This window comes from Balaenoptera ricei, chromosome 1 (assembly GCF_028023285.1).
Source record: "Balaenoptera ricei isolate mBalRic1 chromosome 1, mBalRic1.hap2, whole genome shotgun sequence".
Taxonomy (NCBI): Eukaryota; Metazoa; Chordata; class Mammalia; order Artiodactyla; family Balaenopteridae; genus Balaenoptera; species Balaenoptera ricei.
In genome coordinates, this window is record NC_082639.1 from 135,667,115 (window position 1) to 135,679,259 (window position 12,145).

A 12,145-nucleotide genomic window follows, 5' to 3' on the forward strand; every position below is an offset into this window, starting at 1 on the left:
TTTTCTTAAATTGCTTAAATCACAAATTATTATTTTTCCTAAATTTTAACTGTGCCCTCTGTATTCTATGTTCCCTTTTTAAAAATTAATAAACTTTATTTTTTTAGAGCAGTTTTAGGTTCCCAGCAAAATTGAGCAGAAAGTACAGTTCCCATGTACCCTGTCGCCACACACACATAACCTCTTCCAATATCAACATCTTGCAACAGAGAAGTACATTTGTGACAACTAATGAACCTACCTTGACATGCTATTATCACCCAAAGTCCATAATTTACATTAGGGTTCATTCTTGGTGTTGTACATTCTATGAGTTTTGACGCATGTCTAATGATATGTATCCACCATTGTAGTATCATACAGGATAGTTTCATTGTCCTAAAAATCCTCTGTGCTCCAGCTATCTCTGTTTTCTTTTTAAACTTTTCTTGTCCTCTGGTACTGTTTTGAACTTCAGCTCCATTGTGGAATAGAGTTTTGCCCTACAACCCTGAAGAAAAATATTAAAACAATCAAATCTGATCACAGAGTTCTTTTTTTTTTCTTACCGAACTTCAAACAGGTGATGGAAAGTGAAGAGTTCATGTTGCTTCCAGCCAATCAACTCATTGATATAATATCTAGTGATGAACTAAATGTTCGCAGTGAAGAACAGGTGTTCAATGCAGTGATGGCCTGGGTTAAATACAGTATTCAAGAAAGACGTCCTCAGTTACCCCAGGTATGATGGAAATGCTTCTTTAAGTAACTGTTTTGTACTGGATGAAATAATATGTATTTGACTTGCAAAAAAGAAACAATCTTCACTAGCCTTCATATTAGACTGTAAAAAAGACCATCTCTTTCCAAATAATCAAGGAGATAAGTGTTAAGAAGCATTTTAAGTGTTTATCATTATGAACTTTTTGCTCCTTTGCTTCTTCTGTTTTGCATCAACTCTAGGTTTGGGCCATAGCACAAAACAGAACTTAAATGATACAAAATGAACAAAAGAAAGCAAGGATAGCAATTATCATGCTTCCCTTCCCTATGGCTTGGAAATCCCACCACAGTTTGAAGAGTAAAGAATTATATGGGTCATAAGTGGTCACTAAATGAAATATTTAATGTTCTTGTTATGATAGTCCTTAGCAACTTAATAGGATATTCTTCTAGATTGTTAATTAGAGTACAGCCATGTGAGCTAATTATAGAAGAGCTTATAACAACATACTGCTGAAAGCATAAAGTAGCATTCTAAAGTGATATTAGTGTGCTTTCAATTTTCTGATTATTCTAATTACTGAATTGGTGGTTAGAATAAATTTAGTATTTATGCCTTCCCTCCGTCTTCATTGTTTATTAGTTAGATCAATTAATTAATCCAATTAGATCTCAAAATAGTTGGAAACACAGTAGGGAGCATGGGTTATGTATTCTCTTAAATATTTTGCAGATGGGAGTTTGTGCCTTTAATAGTGTTTATTATCTCATAGGTGCTGCAGCATGTTCGTTTGCCTTTGCTTAGTCCCAAGTTTCTGGTGGGTACTGTAGGCTCTGATCCCCTCATCAAAAGTGATGAAGAATGCAGGTATGAATGACCCTGGATGGGAAAAATCAACAACCAAACATTCCTGTCCTCTCCTAATTTCCTTATTTGTATTGCTTCCTAAATATTGTGTTTTTTAGTGCTGAAATCAAGGCAATATTTAACTGGTTTTTCTTCTGGGCTAGGGTCAAAAGGAGATGGAAAAAGAGATGACTGAACTTACAGTATTCCATTCCATTAGTTTTTTTATGTGTGGTATTTATTAGTGTAGAAGTGGCAATAAAGAGGTAGATTTCTAAGATTTAATGCAAGCTTGAGTTTGAAGAGGCAATTCTCTGCTAATACATCTTTTCTTGAGATAAATAATGCTCTTGACTCCATCAAAAAAGTGTATGAGGAGCACTTTTTCATTCCATTACATATGCCAAGTTAGGGAATAGGATCAGCCTTGCTTTCTGAGATTGTGGACAGAGTTAAAGGTCTACTACACCCCTAAAGTAGCTATGGAAAGATTTCCACTAGAGCTTGATGAAGCAGTTTCATAATTTTTTTTGACTGAAAGAAACTCTAAATGCTTTTACATGACAAACAGAACACCTACTTTATTGGGCTATCTCTGTACTATATACAAAATTTAATAAACTACTTTTCCACTTGACAGATTTTAAGGTTTAGTTTCAAATCTTAAACCATATGGTGTTTTTAACTATTGTTTCCCAGCATGTTCCACATATAAAAATGAAAGAGTGAGTCAGAACTCTCTTTAAACTATACCAACCTTTGGATCTCCCTTCGTGACTAAAGAAACTTGTTCTAGAATCAGGAATCTCTAGAACAGAGATAGGACATATAGATTCATTTGCATTTCTTCTATAATCTGAAGTGTGTTCCTGTAACAGGAGATGTTAGAGGGGGTTTTAGGTGTTTACCTTTTAAACTTAAAGACAAGTGGCAATTAATTCCCCCCAAATATTTATAACAGCAGAAGGAAAACCACATGAACTATGGATGCTGAAATCTGAAGAAACAATACAAAGGTGCCCCTCTCCCATAAAATATAAATTGGATTGTACTGATTCCAATGAAGAAATTAAAGATACTTATAAAGTCACTTTTAAAAGAAGCCTGTTCCTGATATCCTGACCTTATTATTTACTAGCTGTGTGACCTTATTCAAGTTACTTAAACCTCTTTCTGGTACAGTTCCTTTATCTATAAAATAGGGATAATAACAGTACCTATTCCACAGGGCTGTGGTGGAGATTAAATGAGTTAATATGTATTAAGCCCTTATTATTGTTGTTACTATTAATTTTGTGTTGGCTGCTAAGTATTAGCTCTATAGTACTCTTTCTAGGAACCCTTGAACAACTTAATTAAAAACCAGTAATTAGGAGATCACAGTCTTTGTTTTTAGCTGAGGAAGCTAGAAAAAGTTCTTGGCCATCAGCTTGGGATTTTGGGGGGTTTTTGTTTGTTTTTGTTTTTAGCATAAATAAACCCAGATGAGGCCTTAGCAAAGCCATATACTGGAAGAACATTACTGGGTCATGCCTGGGACTGGTCCAGCAGGAATAAATTACTCGATGTAATATAAAGTAAATAGAGAAATGAAAATATAGTGTAATTTAGGAAACACTTTCAGAGTTGAGAAAGAACAGAGTGACAGATTGAATTTGCACTAGTCACACATTGAATCACTCAAAGGACTCAAGTGAAATAAGTACATAAATAGTTTGAGTTAGGATATTGTATTTAACAAGTGTAATTACTAGGTTCTTCTCATTAAAGTACCTTAATAGAAAAAAAAAAAAAAAAAACTGTGTTCATCCTCAGTAGACTTGTTGAGAATAAACTATTCATACAGTACCAGATAGAAAATTAATATTAAATGACAATAGAGTGTTTCTTTTTAGCAATCCAATTTTTGGCCTAGTTTTATTACTTTAATCTAGCAAATATCTAGTGTCATGGCTGATGTGCTACTTTGCCAGTATCCTGCAAAATCTAGTAAAATTCATTAGAAAGCAGTAACTATGCAGGCTGATAATTAAGTTGTAATTTTTAGTTCCCCATAAGTTATTGTTAGCCTCAAGCATGTTGAGTTTTAGGATAAATTTGCGGTAAGATATGAAGTCATGATGGAAATACCAATCAATTCACAGCTCACAGTGTGACTGGCATCATTGCTCTCATGTTTGTGACCTTTTTAATGTTGGCTGGCATTCATGATTTGGTTTGATTTATGCTTGCTCCCCTTTGCCATCTTACATATTCCTTAACCATATTGGGATTTTACTAACAATATTATTTAGACATTTGGAATAACAGCAGAATTTTTCCACAGAGACTTGGTAGATGAGGCTAAAAACTATCTTCTATTGCCTCAAGAACGACCACTAATGCAAGGACCAAGGACAAGACCACGGAAACCTATTCGATGTGGAGAAGTACTCTTTGCAGGTTTGTATCTTAACATACTGTGACTAAACCGAATATTTTCCCACTTGAGAGACTGTCATTTGAGTAGTCCTTTGGTCAGTTGTGATATCCGTAAGAAATGCATAATAATTTATGATGTGGACTTCCCTGGTGGTCCAGTGGTCAAGACTCTGCGCTTCCACTGCGGGGGGCACAGGTTCAGTCCCTGGTTGGGGAATTAAGAACCAGCATGCTGGGCTTCCCTGGTGGCGCAGTGGTTGAGAATCTGCCTGCCAATGCAGGGGACACGGGTTCGAGCCCTGGTCTGGGAAGATCCCACATGCCGGGGAGCAACTGGGCCTGTGAGCCACAACTACTGAGCCTGCACGTCTGGAGCCTGTGCTCCGCAACAGGAGAGGCTGCGATAGTGAGAGGCCCGCGCACCGCAATGAAGAGTGATCCCCGCTTGCCGCAACTAGAGAAAGCCCTCGCACAGAAACGAAGACCCAACACAGCTAAAATAAATAAATAAATAAATTTATTCAAAAAAAAAAAAAAAAAAAAAAAAAGAACCAGCATGCTGTGCAGCACATGGCCAAAAAAATAAAATATTTTTTTTAATTGTAAAAAAAAAAAAAAAGTTCACACCTTTTAAAAACAAACAAAAAATAACTTATGATGTATCTTGACTCTTAACTCATGATCCAACACTGGTGCTCTCCAAAAGAGTGCTGCATTTTTATATAAATCTAAAAATGTCATGCAGTGGATGTTTTGTTATAATAAATCATATGCATGAATTTATATTCCAATGTGCCAGTCACCTCATAATTAAATGGAACTGTCAAACATTATCTTACATTAAACAGTTACACTCTTTCCTAGCTCTCCTGAGCTAGATTGAGCCCAAGACATCCTGCTGTATCATTCTGCTCCCACTGTCTGCCCCTAAGTATCTGAGAACTTTCAGTCTTAGATATTTCACTTCTGTGCACATAAATTCAGCTCTCTTAGTCACTTGAATAACAACTTTCTCACCGTTTGGTAAAACTTCTCACTAGTTCTGTCTTAGTCCGTTCAGACTGCTATAACAGAAAAGCATATACTGGGTGGCTTATAAACAACAGAAACTTATTTCTTATAGTTCTGGAGGCTGGCAAGTACAAGATCAAGGTGCCGGCAGATTTTGGTGTCTGGTGAGGGCCCACTTTGTCCTTCTTCATAAACTCCATCTTTTCATCTTTTGCTATGTCCTCATGTGGAGGAAGGGGCATGGGATCTCTCTGAAGTCTCTTTTATAAGAGTACTAATTCCATGCATGAGGGCAGAGCACCTCCCTAAGGCCTCACCTCCTGATACCATCACATTGAGGAATAGATTTCAATATATGAATTTCAGAGGGACACATTCAGTCTATAGCAAGTTCTTTCTCTTCAAAATTTTTTTCAAATCCTGATTCATGGAACTAGCTGGAACCTATTGTATTCTTTGTACTTATGCTCCCACATTTCAGTAATTCCATGGCTATTAAATGTAGGCTTTCTCGGATTCTGTTTGATATGTTAAGTGTTCTATTCCTTTTCATCAGGGAATTCTATGTAATCACTGGGGCATAGTATCCTTCCCCTTCAGCCTAACCACTTGCCTATCTTTTTCCCTTCAATTTTGTTTTCTCTTGGCATGTGGGAATGTATTTTCCCTTACATTTTTAGAAGAAAAATTTGATAATTTATGTTTGAGATCTCCTTTTTAAATTTTTTCATCTAAATTTCTTCACATAGAGGACTGTAGCATTTCTTCAAGAAGAAAATTGATGCCACATTTTCTTTTTCTGTCTAATCCTCATCGGGCTTTTTCCTTCTCTTTTGAAAGCATTCCTTCATTCTGTTTTAGATTTCAAACTTGATTATTAATTCATCATGTACTGAATTCTCCCATACTCCCAGTATCCTATGTCTCTGTTTATTGTTATTAATAGATTTATTTCTATTATCATTCTTATTTATTCCTATGACTTTCATTCCTATATATATGCATGCACAGGTACATATTCACATACTCATGTGGGTTTACTTGCTTGCATGCTCACACCTATGTACATCTGCCTCCTCACTCCCACATACCATCTATAGTTGCCATAAATCGGTGAATAAATTCATTGCCAGATCTGGTTAAGTTCCCAGGGAGGTCTTTATAACATTTGTTTAGCTTTGTTGGTTAAACTAGATAAATTATATTGTTAAAGGTCTTTTATTTATAAAAGTAGTTTATGTGCCAGCTCCCTATACATACAAGAATGCTATAAATTACATCAGAGTTTCTGTTTCCCCAATTATGAAAGTCAGTTATCTATTTTTTTTTTAATTAGAAGGATGCAAGATCTAATTATTTGGTACCTAAGGTTTATTTTCATGATGTCATGTTGGTTTCAGGAATTCTAGTACTAGTAGGGCCATCTTTGTGGAGGTATATCCATTGTTATCAAGATCTATTAACTATTTTATTTGGCTGTTATAGTACCTGGAGAAGGGATAACAGTATACTACTGTTTCATCAGCCTCAGAACATTCTGGCAGTGAATTAAGAACTAGGTTAAGGAAGAGGGGAGGATAATGGGAACTCAGGAGAAAATGGAACAGAAGAGAACCTTCCTATGATCAAAAGCTAGAAACAGCCAAATAGGTTTATGGAACGTACAATACATTTCAGGTCCAGGGTTCTTTATGGATTCAGTGGGGGTTACCAACCCAGTGGAACTAGACAAGGTACACCTTTGGGGATGCTGAGAGACAATAATGTAGCTCCATTAAATAGAAATTTAAACTTGATTTGAATTACTCAACAGCTGCCATCTTTATCCTGCTGGTTCCCACCATATTCTTCCAATATAATATGATTATAAATTGTCAGGTGCCATGTTTTCAATGTGTAACCATCTTCACTAAAATCTCATTAGCCTCTGTTGATTAAATCATGGTATTAATGAAATCACACTTTGCCTTCTTTAGAAGCCAGTTAAATTGGATCAATTTCATGATCTCAAACTCTTGCTAGTAATCTCATAATTTCATATTGCTGATTGGGTATCTGATTCCTCTACTATATTTTTAACTACTTCAGAGCAAGGACCATCTCTGATTTATTTTTGTAGTTTCCAGAGTGTATAGCAATCTTGTCAGAGCAGGCACTCAATAAAGATTAATTGCATGCTGTTGATCCTGAGGAACACTAGTGAGAAATTAGCGTCGACCCATCATGATTAATGGAAAAGGAAAATTGGAAAACAATAATGGATTGCTAATGTCACTTTGTGCATGAAAGATAACCTTTTTTTTTTTAATATTTATTTAATTTATTTATTTATTATTTTTGGCTGCGTCGGGTCTTAGTTGCGGTATGCAGGATCTTCGTTGTGGTATGTGGGATCTTTCATTGCGGCATGGGCTCTTTGTTGCGGTGCACAGCCTTCTCTCTAGTTGTGGGGTGCGGGTTTTCTCTCTAGTTGTGGCGTGGGCTCCAGAGCACGTGGGCTCTGTAGTTGTGGTGCACAGGCTCCAGAGCATATGGGCTCTGTAGTTTACAGCACGTGGGCTCTCTGGTTGAGGCACACAGACTCAGTAGTTGTGGTGCGGGCTTAGTTGCCCCGCAGCATGTGGGATCTTAGTTCCCGGACCAGGGATTGAACCCGTGTCCCCTACACTGGAAGGTGGATTCTTTACCACTGGACCACCAGGGAAGTCCCATGATAACCTATTTGTAAATAACACTTTTTAAAAGTTTTTCTGATCATAGAAGTGAATACACATGAAATATAGAAATATTTGTTAACACAGAAAAACATAAAGAAGAAAAGTTAAATCATATGTCACCTCTTTTACACTATTAAAGTTTCCTTTTTCATTTGTAGAGAAAAACCATTAGGTCTTTTTCTTTACAACTGTATTGGTTTTCCCTGCTTTCTCAGTCTTTTTATGCTATCCAGATCTGACCTCTGTTCTTGAGTGATACTGTTCCACTGACATTATTTTAGATCTTGACCCACCTGTCTCTACTTAAAACTTAATCCTTAATTTGCTTTGGTTTTTACTGCAATTTTTTCATTATCTTTGGAATGCCAAATTACCATTTCTCACGTAACTTTGGAAAATTGAGTCTTCATTTCTTCATCCTGGAAGCCTAAGATCAAATCTATAATCTCAGTAGTTTTTTAACTCAGCATTTTACTCCTACTGATGTCTTCTGGCTTGTCCTCTTGTTTTCCATTAGGTTTCTTGATGCTTCTCAATTCTGTGCTTCTGTTTTGTTGGGGATTTTTTTTTTTTAGTATTCAGTTCAGTGATCCTTATTCCAGACACTTTGTGAAAGTTGCCTACTTTAAGGTAACACTTTTTTATCAAATCTGTCTGTGAAGTAATTCTTTTCACAGTCAACATCTCACGCATATAAAACTATATGTCACCTTTTCAGCAATATTTTGTCTTAAGTACATCACTTAACACAAATTGAGAGTTCTCACAACAGAAACTATGCATACACTTTATCTTGCTAAGTACAGTGTATTGGCTTGTAATAATAACTTAGCTAGTTCTGTCCCCATTATACCATCACCTGCTGCCTTGGAAATCATAATGCACAAAAAATTGCCATGAGGCAGTGGAATTGAACAACTTTTTCCTTTTCTTGTTTCCCCAGGTCACAGGAAAGGTTTAAATTTGATTTCCTAACGGCCTATTTTTTTTTCTTTAGTATCAAAGAACACAGATTATGAAGTGATATTAACTTGATTTGGAGCCGTGTAATCCAATAAAAAGCTGGTTTTAATAGCTTTCATTATAAATTGTGCCTGAGGTTTAATGATTAGGCTGTTTGATTTGTCTCAAGTGCTTATAACCCTCACATTTGCAGCCAAATTTTATGTTGGAAGTTAAGATGTTTTCTCTGATATTGAAACTCCAGGCATATATCCCAGAACAGAATTCAAATTTAAGCAAATTAATATATAGAAAACTTACTGTGATTTAGTATTAGTTGAATATCCTAATTTAAATGAAATCATAATAAAATAAAATGTATACAGCATATTGAGATTTGAAATAAGGAATGAGTTTTCAAATCCACCAGAAGAAGGTTAGAAACATTCCCATTTTATTCTGGCTCAGGAAGTTATTGAGACCTCCTAGAAACCATTAGTTTTCAAATGTTTTGAGGTTAAGTTATCCTTAGACTTCACTTTTTAAGCTCCAGAATCTAGCTCTTATTTTAGATTGAAATAGAGATGATTTTAAAGAATAACAAATTAAATTTATCTGCTATAATTACACTTTTTTTCAGGGAACACTCAGAGAAGCTTTATTGAACTCAGTTTGAACCTGTTATTCTGAGTATTACTTACTTATGAAAAATGTAATTTCTTCAAAATGTGTTCTGATCCTGAATGTCATGTTGGATATTGTAAAATTCAGTACAGACTGCAGATTAAACAGAAGGCAAAACATTTTATAAGTCATAAGAATTTTTTTATTATTTTTAGTCACAAGATGAGGTCACGAGTAGATGAGCTGAAATCCCTCTCCCCTAACAGAATAAAAGAAATTTTTTTTTAAACAGGCTTCTGAGGTATGGTTCTTCCTTTGGTTTTTGATAATACATTACATTTATGTAGAGGCAACAGTCAAGCCCTAGTTTTCTAACTAAATTCAACGTTCTAGCCATTAAATGCCACATTACTTCCCAATATAATTTGAATTGGTGTCCTTGCCCTCCTCTGTAAAATGGACCTAATACTAACTTATTTAGAAAATTTTAAAGATTATAGCAATCCCAGTGGAATAAGTAAAAATCATAACTTATGTTTTAACCTGCTTCTAGAGGCGTTTGGTAATAAGCCCAAGCATTAGGACTTAACCAAATAAAAGTTAGCAGTGAGTGATACATTCTATGCTTTAGGACAGGTATTCTCCTGACCATTTCTGTTACTTCCCCAGTTGGTGGTTGGTGCAGTGGAGATGCCATTTCCAGTGTTGAACGATATGATCCACAGACCAATGAATGGCGAATGGTAGCTTCAATGAGCAAAAGGCGATGTGGAGTTGGGGTCAGTGTTCTTGATGACCTGTTATATGCAGTAGGAGGCCATGATGGGTCCTCTTATCTCAATAGTGTTGAAAGGTAAGTAGGGTCAATTTGAAGTGTTTTTCTCTCCTATTCATATTGTTTTGTTTGAGATGTTAATTAGAAACAGATGTAACGTGTTGCTTTAGTTTTGTGTCTGTGGCACTAGCTGGCAGCCTAGACCACTTACTGTGACAGACAAGTCCTTTATGATCTGACCTCCACCTATATTTCCAGTCTGTCTCCCTGGCACACCACTATTCCCTAAACACGCTAGTGCAGACCCACCAAGTTGTTTGCAGTTCCTTAGACATGCTGTCCTCTTTCGTGCCTCTTTGCCTACATATATGCATGCTGTTCGTTCTTCCCTGGAATATCTTTTCAAGATTCAAATGGTACTTCTTATATAAAGCCTTCTCCAGCACCATACAAACAAGTTAGGTACTCAGTCCTCTGATCTTTCACAAGTATTTTGAACATACTTGTACATATCACATTGGCTGTAATTGTTTATTGAAATGTCTTTTCCCACATCTGTGACAATGCCTGGCACATTGGAAACCTACAATAATTTATTTTTTAATAACTTTTAGCTTCTTGTTCTCATCCAACCCTTTTTCATTCAGCTGTGTTCTTGATACTTACCAAACATCTATGAAGCCCTGCAGCATATCAAGATCTAGAGATACAGATTGTATAGTTGAAAAGAAAAAACAACAAAAACAGAGGGATCAGCTCCATAGAAGTTTAAAAAATAAAAGCACACTTAAAAACAAATTGAGTTAACTAAATAAGGGTGGAAATGATTACATATTTACAACTTAATAACAGTGAAGCCCATAAATATCAAAATGTGTGGTCTGCAACTAAAGTAATATTCAGAGGCAAATTTATATACATTATAACTTATGTGCATTCATTTGAAAATAAAAGAGATGGGAAAATAAATCATGCTTTTAAATCAAAAAGTTATAAAAAGAGCAACAAAACCCAAGAAAATAGAAAGAAGAAATTAACTGGAAAGAAAAATTAATGATATTAAAAACAAATATATAGCTACAAAAAGAGCAATTTGATAGTATTTTAATTAAAAATGAAGAGGGGGACCTTCAAGATGGCAGAGGAGTAAGACGTGGAGATCACCTCGCTCCCCACAAATACATCAAAAATATATCTACAAGTGGAACAGCTCCTACAGAACATCTACTGAATGCTGGCAGAAGACCTCAGACTTCCCAAAAAGGAAGAAAATCCCCACGTACCTGTGTAGGGCAAAAGAAAAATGAAAAAACAGAGACAAAAGAATAGGGACAGGACCTGCACCTCTGGGAGGGAGCTGTGAAGGAGGAAAAGTTTCCATACACTAGGAAGCCCCTTCACTGGCGGAGACGGGGGGCTGGGGGGGGGAAGCTTCGGAGCCACGGAGGAGAGCACAGCAACGGGTGCAGACGGCAAAGTGGAGAGATTCCCGCACAGAGGATCGGTGCCGACCAGCACTCACCAGCCTGAGAGGCTTGTCTGCTCACCCGCTGGGGAGGGTGGGGGCTGGGAGCAGAGGCTCGGGCTTCGGAGGTCAGATCCCAGGGAGAGGACTGGGGTTGGCTGCGTGAACACAGCCTGAAGGGGGCTAGTGCACCACAGCTAGCTGGGAGGGAGTCCGGGAAAAAGGCTAGACCTGCCGAAGAGGCAAGAGACCATTGTTTTGGGTGCACAAAGAGAGGCGATTCCTTCCCTCTGTGCCCACAGAAGGCAGAGCACTGCCTAAGCGAGCTCCAGAGATGGGCGCAAGCTGCGGCTATCAGCTTGGACCCCAAAGATGGGCATGAAATGCTAAGGCTGCCGCCGCTGTCCACTAAGAATCCTGTGTGCAAGCACAGGACACTATCCACCACCCCCCATGGGAGCCTGTGCAGCCTGCCACTGCCAGGATCCCATGATCCAGGGACAACTTCCCCAGGAGAACACACGGCATGCCTCAGGCTGTTGCAACGTCACACTGGCCTCGGCTGCCACAGGCTTGCCCCGCGTTCCAATTATGACTACCATACCCCTCCCTCTGCCCAGCCTGAGTGAGCCAGAGCCCCC

General features: G+C 37.3%; 1 protein-coding gene across 3 annotated transcripts in view; it reads left to right on the forward strand.

Annotated features, from left to right (window-relative positions):
* Nucleotides 1–12,145, forward strand: part of KLHL20 (kelch like family member 20) — an 87,701-nt gene that overhangs the window by 41,461 nt on the left and 34,095 nt on the right. For all 3 annotated transcript variants that reach the window (XM_059936544.1, XM_059936554.1, XM_059936564.1), the window contains 4 exons: nucleotides 563–721; nucleotides 1,476–1,570; nucleotides 3,876–3,991; nucleotides 9,934–10,117. In XM_059936544.1, coding sequence (XP_059792527.1) covers nucleotides 563–721; nucleotides 1,476–1,570; nucleotides 3,876–3,991; nucleotides 9,934–10,117 — 554 coding nt within the window. The remainder of the gene's footprint in view (nucleotides 1–562; nucleotides 722–1,475; nucleotides 1,571–3,875; nucleotides 3,992–9,933; nucleotides 10,118–12,145) is intronic.